The sequence below is a fragment of the Peromyscus californicus genome, unplaced genomic scaffold, assembly GCF_007827085.1.
Source record: "Peromyscus californicus insignis strain IS unplaced genomic scaffold, ASM782708v3 Scaffold_6__1_contigs__length_162567912, whole genome shotgun sequence".
Classification (NCBI taxonomy): domain Eukaryota; kingdom Metazoa; phylum Chordata; class Mammalia; order Rodentia; family Cricetidae; genus Peromyscus; species Peromyscus californicus.
Genome location: NW_026294584.1, coordinates 84,115,397 through 84,131,302, shown reverse-complemented (window position 1 = coordinate 84,131,302; position 15,906 = coordinate 84,115,397). Strand labels below are relative to the sequence as shown.

Below are 15,906 nucleotides of genomic sequence, written 5' to 3'. Positions count from 1 at the left end.
AACTTCTGCAGCTGTACCTGCCTTTTAGGAGCCCCTGCCTATTTGCATGTGGCAAAATCATGACCCACTTCTTGGAGCACTTCTTACAAGGCTGGTCATATCTTGTGAAGTTAGTCTCACTCAGGATACAACTTGGACAGGATAGTCTTTGCTCAGTTCCTGGGATTTCTTATGCTCTGATTTCAAGGTAAGAAGGGATAAATTTGGTTATTTTCTCAAATCATAGTGGTTAAATCAAGCAGCTAATTATTCTCTGGGGAAAATTCTGTAATAGTATTATTAATTATTTGTATACTTGTTTCTAATTTCCCAATCTCAGAGGTCGGTTGTATCAAACAGTTGAGCCAATCTTCATCTCTCTTGTTTGCCTCTCCAGGCGACAAATTCACTATCACCATTGTTTGCAAGGTTAATCAGAACATTTACAATTACTTACACTGGGAACAGTAGAAATCAGGGGCAATTACTAAGCTCTATTATGTATCCACTTTGTAGTAAGGAGTTCTGTCTAGGTTCAGTGGCAGTAGGGGTGATACAAATTATTCCCTCACCATCAACATCCAGGAGGCCGAAGATGTTGTGATTTATTAGGAAGAAGAAGGTTATGTACCTTCCACAGTGATACATACCTCTTTCTCAAGCTGACAACATTTTTCATCCATAGTCAGGTTTTGAAGCTCACTGGGAGGTTTTGTGGAAGGGGCCAGGGAAGCTACTATATACAACTAAGTATTGTATATAAAGGAGCAAAGTTGATGGGAACTGACAGCGAGTGAAACAGGAGGAATAGGGCCTTCCTGTATGTGCACCAGGAGCTCTGTTATATGTACTATAGTTTTCAGTTTAGTTCTTTTATGTGAATCCTGAAGGTGTAAACAAGTGTGGCTCTGACTCTTGTTGCTTTTCTTAGAACTATTTCATTCTTCTGTTGGATTGTCTTGTCCAACATCAACATGACTGTTTTCATTTCATTTTATTATTTTTTTTTTCAAGTATGAGATGCTATTTATTGAGTTCTTTTTTTTTTTTTTAAATTTATTTTAATTTATTTTGCAATACAATTCAGTTCTACATATCGGTCATGGATTTCCTTGTTCTCCCCCCCTCCCGTCCCCCTCACCTTCCCCCCAACGCCCCCCCCCCATTCCCATCTCCTCCAGGGCAAAGCCTTCCCCACAGACTGAGGTCAACCTGGTAGACTCAGTCCAGGTAGGTCTAGTCCCCTCCTCCCAGGCCAAGCCAAACAATCCTGCATAGGCCCCAGGTTTCAAACAGCCAACTCATGCAATGAGCACAAGATCTGGTCCCACTGCCTGGATGCCTCCCAAACAGATCAAGCCAATCAACTGTCTCACCCATTCGGAGGGCCTGATCCAGTGTGGACCCCTCAGCCATTGGTTCATAGTTCATGTGTTTCCATTCATTTGGCTATTTGTCCCTGTGCTTTATCCAACCTTGGTCTCAACAATTCTCGCTCATATAAACCCTCCTCATTCTCGTTGATTGGACTCCCAGAGATCCACCCAGGGCCTAGTCATGGATCTCTGCATCCAGATCCCTCAGTAGTTGGATGAGGTTTCTAGCACAACAATTAGGGTGTTTGGCCATCCCATCACCAGAGTAGGTCAGTTCGGGCTGTCTCTCGACCATTGCCGGCAGTCTGTTGTGTGGGTATCTTTGTGGATTTCTGTGGGCCTCTCTAGCACTTTGCTTCTTATTGGATTGACATCTGTGTGTCAAATGTTTTTTTTTTTTAATTTATTTTAATTTATTTTGCAATACAATTCAGTTCTACATATTGGTCACGGATTCCCTTGTTCTCCCCCCTCCCGTCCCCCTCACCTTCCCCCCAACGCCCCCCCCCCATTCCCATCTCCTCCAGGGCAAAGCCTTCCCCACAGACTGAGGTCAACCTGGTAGACTCAGTCCAGGTAGGTCTAGTCCCCTCCTCCCAGGCCAAGCCAAACAATCCTGCATAGGCCCCAGGTTTCAAACAGCCAACTCATGCAATGAGCACAAGATCTGGTCCCACTGCCTGGATGCCTCCCAAACAGATCAAGCCAATCAACTGTCTCACCCATTCGGAGGGCCTGATCCAGTGTGGACCCCTCAGCCATTGGTTCATAGTTCATGTGTTTCCATTCATTTGGCTATTTGTCCCTGTGCTTTATCCAACCTTGGTCTCAACAATTCTCGCTCATATAAACCCTCCTCATTCTCGTGATTGGACTCCCAGAGATCCACCCAGGGCCTAGTCATGGATCTCTGCATCCAGATCCCTCAGTAGTTGGATGAGGTTTCTAGCACAACAATTAGGGTGTTTGGCCATCCCATCACCAGGACCCCAAGAAAGACACAGGGATCGCCCAATGACAGAGAAATGGAATGAGATCTACATGAACAGCCTGGACATGAGTGGGGGTAATGAAAGGCGAGGGTCGAGGGAAAGAGAGCTTGGGGGAGCGGGAGATCCCAGCTGGATCAACAACAGAGAGGGAGAACAAGGAATAGGAGACCATGGTAAATGAAGACCACATGAGAACAGGAAGAAGCAAAGTGCTAGAGAGGCCCACAGAAATCCACAAAGATACCCACACAACAGACTGCCGGCAATGGTCGAGAGACAGCCCGAACTGACCTACTCTGGTGATGGGATGGCCAAACACCCTAATTGTTGTGCTAGAAACCTCATCCAACTACATTTTATTATATTTTATGTTGTTATTTTCTCCTGCAAATTGTTCTTTTCCCATGAGATACTGATAGGAAGTCTCATGAGATTCTGGGAGAGGAGGTGGAGTGGAACTGAGAGAAGTAGAGGGAAGGGAAATTGTACTCAGATAAAAAAAAATAAAAAAGAAAGCAAACTGAGCAAGCCATGATGAATAAAACTATTTAACAACCCTCCATGGCTACTACATCAGCTCCTACATCTAGGTTCCAGCTCTGCTTGAGATACTGGTCTGAAGTATAAGCCAAATAAAGACTCCCCTGACAAAGAAAGGAAGGAAGGAAGGAAGGAAGGAAGGAAGGAAGGAAGGAAGAGAGAAAGAAAGAAGGAAGGAAAGAAAGAAAGAAGGAAAGAAAATTAAAGAAAGGAAAGTTAATTATGACACTTGTCCTTCTAGCAAAGAGAGAAATGAACAGTTAAGGAAACTTCCTTCTCTCAACGCATATGATAGAAGAGTTGACACCCTGTCTGAAGACCACGTGGTAAAAAAGACTTCGATTGTGAGAAAAATCTCTTCCCAGTATCAGTTTGTCTAGGTACTAGTCCATTAGGATTTTTCAAACATTTAATACTTATTTATTTTTATTTTATGTGCACTGGTGTTTTGGCTGCATATTTGGTGGTACACTCTGTGAGTGCAATGCCTCAGAGGCTGGAAAAAGGAAGTTCTAAGATACCTGGGACTGGAGTTATAAAGAATTGCTAGCAGTCTAATGTGTGCTGGGATCAAACTTGGGTCTTGTAGAAGAGCATCTAATGTTCTTAATCAGTAAGCTATCTCACCAACCACCTACTTCCTCAGGATTTTAATGCTATAATTAGATAAAAATTTTCTTTCCAAGGTAATTTCAACTTGGTGTCTGTGCGGGGGGGAAAGGGGGTTTTGACAACCTTGTTGTATGAATCTCAGCAGTTGACATAACTCTGTAACTCTGGAAAAGTTTTTTTCATGTAAGCCATGAGAAGCATTCCCTTGATTTTAATGCTAGGCCTGGGGAAGAGGACAGGGATTTAGAACAGAAAAGAGTTTCTCTGGTCCCTACATAAAATCATCACAATGTCCTTTTACTCCAGGCAAAGAGAAACACCTTCAGCAGCTGGAGACAGAAGAACAAACAATCAAGACAGCCTGGGTTCTCACTTCTGCTTCCCTGGTGGTTTATGTCATGGCTTGAATCACTGTGGGAGGGTAACTGCTACCCTGCTGACAGTAATAAGTTGCCACATCTTCAGGCTGCAGGCCACTGATCTTGAGAGAAAACTGTGTTCCAGACCTACTGCCACTGAACCTTGATGGGACCCCATCTGCCAAGCTGTTTGCACCATAGATGAGGAGCTGAGGAGGTTTCCCTGGTTTCTGCTGATACCATGCTAACACAGTACCAATGTTCTGACTTGCCTGGCATGTCATGGTGACACTTTCTCCCAGAGACACAGACAGTGAGGATGGAGACTGGGTCATCTGGATGTCACATCTGCCACCTGAAATTTGAAAATTGAAAACAAATTTGTACACAATTGATCTTGTTTGAAGAGGATTTCCCCAGAGACCAGAAAGCACTGACCACAAAGAGGAATGCATTTCCAATGCAGTCTTCCTTACCTGTAAACCAGAGCATCAGCAACCCAAATAACTGAGTGGGGACCCTCATGTCTGTGCTGGGACCTGTGTGAGTGTGACTACAGCACAGGATGTGACCTGACTATGTAGGAGTCCTGAGGGCAGTGGGCTGTGCTCTGGGCACATGCAAATTAGCAAAGGCTTAGCACAGTCATAGGACTGGCCAAATGACTCATTAAAGTCTTGTGGTCCTCTTATGTCTTAGATCAGAGAGGCAGCACAGGTTTATTTATAGAATGTACTTCTCTTTGGACAACAGAGAACAGTACCAGTCAATGTGTTGCACCTTTGTGGTGATATTGTGTTCCCCAAAATATTGTGCACCCTAATAAACTTATCTGGGGTCAGAGAACAGAACAGCCACTAGATACAGAGGCCAGAAAATGGTGGCACATACACCTTTAATCCTAGCAATTCTGAAGGCAGGGATACATGCAGATCTCTGTGAGTTCAAAGCCACACTGAATCAGCCAGGCATGGTGATTCACGCCTTTATTCCAGGAAGTGATGGCAGAAAGCAGAAAAATATATAAGGTGTGAAAACCAGAAGCTAGAATTGGTTAAACTTTTAGGCTTTTGAACAGCAGTTCAGCTGAGATCCATTTGGATGATGACTCAGAAGCTTCCAGTCTGAGGAAACAGGATCAGCTGAGGAATTGGCAAGGTGAGGTGGCTGTGGCTTGTTCAGCTTCTCTGATCTTCCAGCATTCACCACAATACTCAGCTCCAGGTTTGTTTTTATTAATAAGACATTTTAAGATTCATACTACACACCTTTTTTTTTTATTTGTCATGTTCAATGTAGAATTTCCTTGTTATTTTTGCCTCCATGGCAGGGAATGTCTAATATGGTACAATTTTAGAAAGTACATACATCATTAAAGGGTTCTTTCCAGGGAGCTGGAGAGAATATTGAGGCAATTATTGTTTCTTTGTTCCCTGGTTTTTGTGAAACTTGATTTGAATCACAAAATTTCTCTCTTTCCTTTCCATTCTCCAAATCCTCACATAGAACCCTCCCCACTCTTTTAAATTTTTGGTCACTTATTCATTAATTGTTATCTCATGAATATATGTATTTGAATACATATGTGTGTTCCTAATATAATCTGTTGAGAACATAAGATGTTACTTACATGTATGTTCTCAGGGCTGATCATTTCACAAAGGACAACTTCCCTGTGTGCTCTTCCCTGATCCTTCATACAACAGTGAGAAGAGGCTTTGAACATATGAAGTTCACACTCACATTAATTCATAACCAGTTATTTCATAGCACCAAACATAGGGGTAGTGTGGCCCAGTGTCTCAATACTAAGAGGCTGTGAATAGTCTGTGAATAGTCTCTCAAAGAGGAAACACACACACACACACACACACACACACACACACACACACACACACAGAGAGAGAGAGAGAGAGAGAGAGAGAGAGAGAGAGAGAGAGACAGAGAGAGAGACAGAGAGAGAGACAGAGAGAGATAGGAGAGGAGAGAGAAAGTGTTCATTTGCATAGAGCCATATCATTATCAATATTCAAGATCAAAGAAATGGACAAATAAGATTTCTCAAATGCCAATGAAATGTCTAACCTTGCCACACTTTTCACATTCTATAATGATCCAAGCTGAGATTTTGATATCAACTGCATTAGTCAAAATGATTTCCCTCAGACTTACTGACATAATTTTTCATATGGCCTTTATTTTCTCAATTTTGGAAATACTGTAGGATGCTAAGCAGCACTTTCCATTCATGTTATGAGGTTACTCAGTTCAGTAATGGCATCAGCTCTGTACTGGACTGCAGTGAGTGACGATGGAAGAGGAAACAGATGTAACACTGATCCTCCTATCCAAGATCAGTGTTTAGAGCCAGAGCCCTATGACAGGTTTTTGTCCGTTTGTAACACAAAGAATGGTCAGGATTCTCTGTTCTCCACTGACTAACTGTGGGTAAGAAATATGCCCAACTATAAGAAAATGCTGAAAACCAAGTTTATCAGAAACTAGAAACTTCTCTTGTACCTAGTGTTACAATTATGGATGATTCAAAGGTTGGTAATCTTGATTGTATAGACATGTATTTTTGACTGCCTCCGCTGGATGATTGTTAAAATGAGGACAGGGTTGATTCTTTGTTCAAGTGGAACAAACAGACAGTAATTCATGGCAAGTTGTAATTTGCTCAGGAAACTAATGAACCAGACTTGAGATTGTTTATTCCAGTGAATGATCATCAGCATTGGGAAGAATTCTACATAGGCTATCACACATAAATATGTGCAGAATACATACATATGCAATCCAATTCTGGCTACTGTAAGGTAGGAAAATATTGGGCTGGGAAACTGCTTAATCATAGAATTATTGTCTACTGTGAAAAATGAATCCTGGCATAGAGACCAGTATTCATTCAATGGTGCACTCCTTTGGTCCCAGCTCTTGGGTATAGAAAGCAGGAATTCCAGTAAGATCTGCATGAGATGAGAATTTTATTAGGAAATAAGAGCTATGTATGAAAACTCTTAGGAAATACTGAGGACAATATATTAAACAGTTTTATAAATTAATGTAGTAGAGAACTTATTACTTCTAACACACGGGTTCAGTACACATTTAAGTTATAGCAGATAAAACTATGCAAATTGGAAAAACTGTTAGTCAAGAGTACAGCTAATATACATAAACTTTGGAACACCTTAAGCATATATATATATATATATATATATATATATATATATATATATATATATAATCATAAGTTATATTTGGCAATACTGTGGAAAAACTAGTCTATTTGAAGCTATTCCATACATCAACAACAAATTTTAGGTTATTTCAGGTAACTTAGTTAACATGATTCAGTGTGGGATATTGGTGTTTCCTCAGAGTTCACCTGGATTCCTGGGTGTTTCTGCTGCAGCAGCAGCATCTTAGAGTCATGCAAAAACACTGGCACCACAAGCCACAATGTGTAATTGGAATTTTTGGATCACCAGCTCCCAAATAATGTCATGGGAACTTCTTATTAAGTACAAAAACTTGGCCTTAGCTTAGGCTTGTTCTCAACTACTCCTTACAATTTCATTAACCCATTTAGGTTATTTTACATTCTGCCATGAGGCTTGTTAACTCTCCGACATATTGTACATCTAAACTTCCTCTACATCTCCCTGCCAAAGTCCCTGACCTCTAAGATTCTTCACCAAATTCCTCTGTCTGCTGGGAAATCCTGCCAATACTCTTCTGCCTAGCTATTGGCCATTCAATTCTTTATTAAGCCAATCAGAATGTGTCTTAATCAGGTGAGGTAAAACAGACACATCTTTAAACAGTGTGATCAAAATCCTGCAACAACATCACAGGAAGAAGTAAATATTTAAAATCTGAGAGAAGGATTGTTTTGAACATGAAATCCCTTAGAATATATATTTTAATTATTCAGTTGAATCACTGCATGTAAAAATATAGCAGGGGACTTCTGTATGTGAGTATATATAGCTATGTTTGTAACTCCAAATTCTAGACTTTAAAGACTAGATTGTACAACGTTCTAAAACTACATTTTTATGTAGTGGAATGAAGTCTGTTTGTCATAATGTGAAAGATTCCCACCTCTCATATATTAGTGGTTGTTAGGCTACCCATTTCTACAGTGCTACACATTTTGCAAAACTGTAATAAGACTCAGCTATCAAAGTTGCCACCCCAACAATTGTTGATAGAGAATTGTGATTTCATTGTTTAGTTTCTTCCCCCAGGAGACACAGACAGTCTCTGACAAAGGACTACTCTGTTCTCTCCCCCATAAATTGGAACCTTTTATAAAATATGAATTCCTAAACTCCTGTGTGTATTCTTTGAAGCCCAGTGACTTCCTTGTCAGGATCAGTGCCCAGGTCAGGAAGTTTCACTAACAGCTCTCAAACATTTCTCTGCTCAGGATCCCACAAGTTGGGGCCACTGATAGTCTTATCTAATTCTTTCCATCTGTATTTTCTATTTTATTCTTTGCCAGGTGGACTGGCTGAAAGTACTTGAATGAAACTCAATCTTGATTCTGTTGCAGAAATGTTGAGAGATTCTGTCCCATATCATACTCTTGACCATACTGCATCTTCAGAGGATAAACTAGCAAAGTCCTCAGAATCTGGAAATTTTTTCGTCTAGTTTGTAGAATCATATGAATGAAATACTGTTCTTCTATAGACAGTACTGAGTTGCAGCATCTTTAGCCTCTGTACTGCTTATTGTGAGAGAGTAGCAAGTCCAAGAGTCACTGAGACTGAGTGAGCTGTGACTAAAGAAGTCAGCTTGGAGGAACCATAAATCAGGACCTTAGGATTTGCTTTTAGTTTCTGCTGGTACCAGTGGAAGTAATCAAGTATGTCACTTGATGTGGACCCATAAGTGAGTGATAATGATCCTCTTTTCTTGAGAAGCAGCCAGGGATTCTGGAGACTGGGTAAGAACAATTTCTCCAATCAATACTGTGGAGGGAAAGATGAAAAGAGATTGAAATCAGTGAAAATCAAGATTCCATTATATTTTCATACCAAACATACTATGCAAAGAATAAAAAGATGACGATAAAAAGTAGAGGAGGAGAAAAGGAGGAAAGGAAGAAGGTGCTACTTTTAAAACAAAACTTCCATGACAAAAACAATCCTGGGTTTGAGTTGGAACTTCCCATCTTTTCCAGACAGGACTGAGTGAGTAGCAGCATGTTGACAGTTTGCACAAGCAGACCCATAGTGTTGTGTGGTGGCTGTCTCTGACTACCAACTTCTCTTTTCTAAGTTCATTCTTTAAAAGCCAGTAGTATCCATCCAGGACTTCCAAGCAGTAAATATGGAAACAGCTGAGTGTAGGCTAGGGTGTTCTTGTCTCATAAACATATCAGTCATTTCACTTACTTGTAATATTTGATTCAGTTTAGTCCCAAATCACTTATTTTTTTTCTCGACAGCATCGCCTACTCCTAGTCCAGAGTATTCCCCACATGTTTCCTCATAGCCAGGCTTAGTTTGACTTACATGAATGACAGGTTCTACTTTGCAGTGTATGGTATTTATTTTTTTCCGTGATATAGGTCAGCTAAGGATGACTCTAATGTACATTGGAAAACCCAAGGCCCCAGATCTGCCTTCCCCAGATCAGTCAGATGCTCACCTAACACTTTGCTCATCCATCCCAGTTTAACTGAATGGCTCTGAGCCTCAAAAGTACTGGGAAAACCATTAAGGGTCCCAATTTGTGGTCTGGAAGCCAGGTATTTTCAGGGGTGTTACACAGAGGCCACAAGCTGCTTAACGTTCACTTTAGAAACTAAAGGAAACATAAATTATGATTTCGTAGTATCTACCATGAATGCAGTATTCTGCTCCATGCTGATCTGTAGAGGAACTAGGGCGTTGATTCTCTTCAGCCAAGACTTCTGTTACAAACAGACATGAGCTTCTCGTAGAAGCTTTACACTGTCACCAGCTCGCAGTGGCTGTGTCAAGGAAATGTGCTCAGACAAGTCTCACAGAAGTGTTCAGAGGCCTGAAGATATTTGTGGCTGTAAAGTGGGTCAAGAGCTAGGAACTTATTCCTCTAATTTGTATTTTTACAGTGGTTTTCAGTACCAAGGCTGGTGTCCTTATCTAGGTAAACGTGTGTTAGTATTGCCCTCTTCTGGAGAGATGGGTAATCAGCCAAGGCAGAGCCTAGAGGGAAAACTTTGAGGCTGATAATCAGTGTAAATCCTAGTGATTCAAGACGATATGGTAGAAAGATATGGAGGTGATTGAACTGGGGAGATAAAGGGGTGAAAATGATGTAAATACAGTACCGTATCCATACAGACACACTTATTCCAAAGAAAATCTCAACAGTTCATAAACATGGTGAAAATACATATATAGATTGAAAAGGCAAAATTTATAGTTCCATTCTTTCTCTTCTGTGTATCACACTGGCTTAATCTATTTGTATAATTTCTTTGATAAAATACCACCATTTTGCATCCTCCTCAGTTAGAAGAGAATTTTTGTTTGTTCACTTGTTTCATATTTAAAGCAGCACTAAGTAACTTGTGCCCTGAACTTTTTTCATTTTTTACATTACCCTCAATCATTTTGCCAACTACCTGTCTGTACTTCTATCATCTGAGATTTGAAGTTCTTATTCAAAGAATTGAAGAAGCAAACATATAGTAAATCAGGAAAGGGTTTTATTCATAACCAAAGTGAATTAAAGGACAGATACATTGCAATAGAGTATCATTTCTTGCATGAAATTTACTCAACAGATTGTTCTAAGAGCTTCTCTTTTTCATCCACAGGAGAAGGTGATTACTGAGAGGTCTAATGTATATTATTTTCTGTTTTTCAATGCACACATCCGTTTCCCATGATATATCTTCCCATAATCACATGAATGGTAGATCTGTAAATGCATAAGATAGTAAATAGGACATTTTTCATAAAATGTTACTTTAAGGATATGCTTTTGCCACACAAAGTCAGTTGTAGACAGGATAGTTGGACTACTCCTACTCCATTATGTCTTCCTGGGTGGTTTTTTTTTTTGCCATACTGTAGGATTCTATTAAGCCATGGGTTGGAATGACTTGAATGCTTCCTTTGGAGAGGGGTGTTTGTGAACCTTTGTGAAGTTGTGGTTCACAGTTGAAAGTGTTTTGATTTGAAAGAAATTTGTCCACAGATGAATCCCAGTGAGTTCAAGGTTGCTAAGCAATGCCTACCCTTACCTGCCCAACTCTGACTCAGTTTTTGCCACAGTGAACTATCTTAGAAATTTCACTTGCTATGGTGGTTTGAATGCAAATGTCCCCCATAAGTTCACACATTTGAATGCTTGGATATAAATTCTTGAAACTATTTGGGAATGATTAGTTGTTTGAGGAAATATCAGTGAGGATAGGCTTTGAGGTTTCAAAAGCTCAATCCATATCAAATAGCTTTCTGCATCTCTTGGCCTACTATTTGCAGATAAAGATTTAACCTCTTAGCTACTGCTCCAGCACCATGAATGCCTGCCTGTTGCCATGCTTCCCACCACTATATTGGTCCCCAAATAACCTTTTGGAACTACAAGCTCCCAAAAAACACTTTCTTTTAAGAATTGCCTTGGTAATGGTGTCTTATCACAATAGAAAAGTAAGCCATTAAATAAATTATAATCAAGCTACAATCTGTATAGCCAGAGAGGTCAAGAATAGAGGAAGTGACTGGGGGAGTACTAAGCAAAGGGAAATATAAACAATTTTGTGGTTGGACTGGAATTTGGGGGGCATCAAGAATAGGAGATCATGTGGAAAGGGGTTGAAAGATGCAATTGAAGGAGGGAATGAGAGGAAAGACAGCTAGAATTGAAGAGTATTTGAGGAGCATTTGAGGTGATATATGGGACCCTTGTTCAGTGCAAACTTCCTATAATGCACAATGATGACCCTAATGAATTCCCCAAATAAAGAGGGAGACAGAATTCTTACTGGTTAACACTTCTTACAAAATGAAGCACATTTCTAGATTTGGGTGTCATCCAATTGAGTTGTTGACAAATGGCTTCCATGAAAATCCCCAGAATGGCCAGGTTGTTGACAAAACAATAGGTTGCTCTCCACAAACTGACAGTAAGACCCCATTGAAGAAGATAAAAACCCACATAAATCATTGAGCATGGAGAGGTCAAGCTGGTGCCTACATGGAAACTTCACCCCCATGTTCTTGTGTCTATGACTGCTTGTCTGCAGGTTACCAAGTGAACATCAATGCAACAAAAAATATTTGATCTATAATCTGTCCTGCAAAATATGCTATGACAATGGTGGCACAAATCTTGAGAGAAAATCATCAGATGTCTGATTGACTTAAGGCCCAATCCATGAGATGGAACTCATACTTGACACTCCTTTGGTAACCAAGATCTAGAGTCTAAACAGCCCAGAGAACTAAGACAGACCAATAGCGAGATATTTTTCAGAGAGAGAGAGAGAGAGAGAGAGAGAGAGAGAGAGAGAGAGAGAGAGAGAGAGAGACCTTAGAAGAACACACAGCTCTACATGGGATGTCCCTGTCAAATCTCTCCCTGACAGAGCTCAGGGAACATCATGAAAAAGGAAGCAAAAGGTATGGAGGGGACACAAGGGATTGAAGACATCAAGAGAACAAGGTCCTCTACAGACAATGAGCAAAGTTGATATGAACTGACAGTGACTGAAGCAGCACACACAGGACCTCCCTGTGTCTGCACCAGGTCCTCTGTCTATGTACTATAGTTTTCAGTTTAGTTCTTTCATGTGAATCCTGAATGTGTAAGGAAGTGGGGCTCTGATTCTTGTTGCCTCTCTTGGAGTTGTCTTGTGTTTCTCTTGGATTGTCTTGTCTAACTTCAATATGACAATATTCATTTTATGTTATTATACATTGTTTTGTTATTGTCTCCTAGATGTGTGCTCCTTTCCAATGTGAGACTGAAATGGAGTAGATCTGGATGTTAGAGGAGGTTGAGTGAGATTAAGAGGAATAGAGGGAAAGGAACAGTATTCAGAAAAAAAATAAAAATGTACAAAAAAAAAACAAACTGAAAAAGACAAAAGGAGTAAGTCTGTGAACATCATTTTGCCATGACCACTACATCAGCTCCTGCCTCCAGGTTCTGGCTCTGCTGTAGTTCATGGTCTGACTTTTTTTAATGATGGACTGATGTAAAAGTGTAAGCCAAATAAAGACTCCCCACCCTACCCTCCCCAAAAAAACCAACAAAGAAAAAAAAGGAAAGAAAGAAAAGAAAAACTTAACTAAGAAACTTGCCTTTCCAGCAAAGAGAGAAATGAATAGTTAATGGAGGAAAGTTCCTCCTCTCCATGCATTTGATATGAGAGTTGGCATGCTGTCTGAGGACCATGTGGTCAGGAGGACTCACTTACAATGTGAGAATAATCTCTTCCCAGTATCATTTTGTCTGGTTACTAGTCCCTTAGGATTTTTCAAATATTTAATACTTATTTAATTTTATTTTATGTGTAATGGTGTTTTGGCTGCATATTTGGTGATAAATCATATATGTGCAATGTCTCAGAGGCTAGAAGAAGGGAAGGTCTAACATACCTTGGGCCTGGAGTTATAAAGAGTTGCTAGCAGTGGTATGTGTGCTGGGAATCAAACCTAGGTCCTGTAGCAGACCAGCTAGTGTTCTTAATCACTAAGCTATCTCACCAAGCTGCTTCCTCAGGACTTTAATCCTATATATAATTAGATAAAAGTTTTCTTTCCATGGTAACTCCACTTTGGTATATGTGTGCATTGGGGATGGGGGCCTTGACAATCCTCTTGTATGAATCTCAGTTCTTGCTGTATTGTTACACTGGAAAAATTTAATTTTTTCATGGAAGTCATACAAAGTACTCCCTTGTTTTTAATGCTATAGCTCGGGAAGAGTACATACATTCATGATATAGAACAGTTCCTCTGATTCATATATAAAAACATCACATTGGCCTTTAAATCCAGGCAAAGAGAAAGACTGTCAGCAACTGGAGACATCAGAACAAGCAATCAGGGCAGTCCAGGCTCTCACTTCTGCTTCCCTGGGTGGTTTATGTCATGGCTTGAATCACTGTGGGAGGGTAACTGCTAGCCTGCTGACAGTAATAAGTTGCCACATCTTCAGGCTGCAGGCCATTGATCTTGAGAGAAAACTGTGTGCCATATCCACTGCCACTGAACCTCGATGGGACCCCATCTGCCAAGCTGCTTGCACCATAGATCAGGAGCCTAGGAGGATTCCCAGGCTTCTGCTGATACCATGCTAACCAAGCACCAACACTCTGACTTGCCAGGCAAGTCATGGTCACACTGTCCCCCAGAGATACTGACAGGGAGACTGGAGACTGGGTCATCTGGATGTCACATCTGCCACCTGAGATTGGAAAATTGAAAGCAAATAAATTCTGTTAGAAGAGGAATTTCTCAGAAAACAGGCAGCACTGACCACAGTAAGATGAATAAATTTCCAATGCTATCTTTCTTACCTGTAAGCCAGAGCAACAGCAACCCGAAGAGCTGAGTGGGGACCCTCATGTCTGCTGGGACTTGTCTGAGCCTAACTCTAGCACAGGGTGTCACCTGACTATGAAGAAGTCCTCAGGGCAGTCAGTGGGCTGTGCTCTGGGCACATGCAAATCAGCAAAGCCTGAACACAGCCATAGGACTGGCCAAGTGACTCATTAAAGGCTTGTGGTCTCTCTTGTCTCAAAACAGAGAGGCAGCACAGATTTATTTGTAAGGAATATGCTCCCCTTTGGACAAGAAAGAACAGCACCAGTCTATGTGTTGCACTTTATTTTGTTTTGTTATGTTCAATGTAGAAGTTCCTTGTTATTTTTCCCTCCATGGCAGGGAATGTCTGATATGGTACAATTTTAGAAAGTACATACATCATTAAAGAGTCTTTTCCAGGGAGCTTGAGAGGATATTAAAGCCATGGAGCTCTTGGATTTTTCTTCCCTATTTTTTTTAATAACTGAATTTTAATCATTACATTTTTCACTCTCTTTTTCTCTCTCTAAATCCTGCCATAGAACTCTCCCCAGTCTCTTTTAAATTCATGGTCCATTTTTAAATGATTTGTTATTTCATGCATATGTGTATTTGTGTGTATATATATATATTGCTAATAAAATCTATTGAGAGCATAAAATGTTACTTAAATATATGTTCTCAGGGCTGACCATTTCACAAAGGACAACGAGTTGTATGCTCTTTCCCGATCCTTCACACAACAGTGATAAGAGGCTTTGCAGATATGAAGTTCACACTCACATTAGTTTATAGCCAATTATTTCATAGCACCAAATATTGGGCTGGTATGGCTTAGTGTCTCAGTACTAACAGGCTGTGAATATTCTCTCAAACAGGAAACGCATGCACACACACACACACACACACACACACACACACACACACACACACACACTCACAGAAAGAGAAAAAGAGAGAAAGAGAAGGTTCATTTCCATAGATCCATACCATTATCAATATTTAAGATCAAAGAAATGGACAAAAAAGATTTCTCTAATGCCAATGAAATGTCAAACCTTGCCACATTTTCACATTCTATAATGATCCAAACTGGAGATTTTGATATTAACTGCATTAGTTTAAATGATTTTCCTCAAACTTACTGACATAATTTTTCCTATGGCCTTTATTTTCTCAAATTTGGAAATACTGTAAGGTGCTAAGCAGCACTTTCCATTCATGGTATGAGGTTATTCAGTTCAGTAACTGCATCTGCTCTGTACTGGACTACAGTGAGTGACAATGGAAAAGGATACAGATGTGACACGGATCCTCCTATCCAAGAAGATCAGTGTTTAGGGTCAGAACCCTGCAGTCGGGATTTTCTCCATCTGTAACACAAGGAATGGTCAGGATTCTGTGTTCTCCAATGACTAACTGTGGGTAAGAACTTTGCCAGAACCACATTCACAGAAGTGGGAATGGACTATAAGAAAATGCTGAAAACCAAGTTTATCAGAAA

The 15,906-nt window shown here is 40.3% G+C and overlaps 2 gene segments (V, D, J or C); both read right to left on the bottom strand.

The window, feature by feature from the left end:
* Positions 1-3,890: 3,890 nt before the first annotated feature.
* LOC128099939 (immunoglobulin kappa variable 1-12-like) lies at positions 3,891-4,388 on the bottom strand. The segment is given in 2 exon segments: positions 3,891-4,213; positions 4,335-4,388. Coding segments are annotated over 2 exon segments (372 nt in total).
* Positions 4,389-13,960: 9,572 nt separating this feature from the next.
* Positions 13,961-14,444, bottom strand: LOC128099925 (immunoglobulin kappa variable 1-12-like). The segment is given in 2 exon segments: positions 13,961-14,283; positions 14,396-14,444. Coding segments are annotated over 2 exon segments (372 nt in total).
* Positions 14,445-15,906: the final 1,462 nt, after the last annotated feature.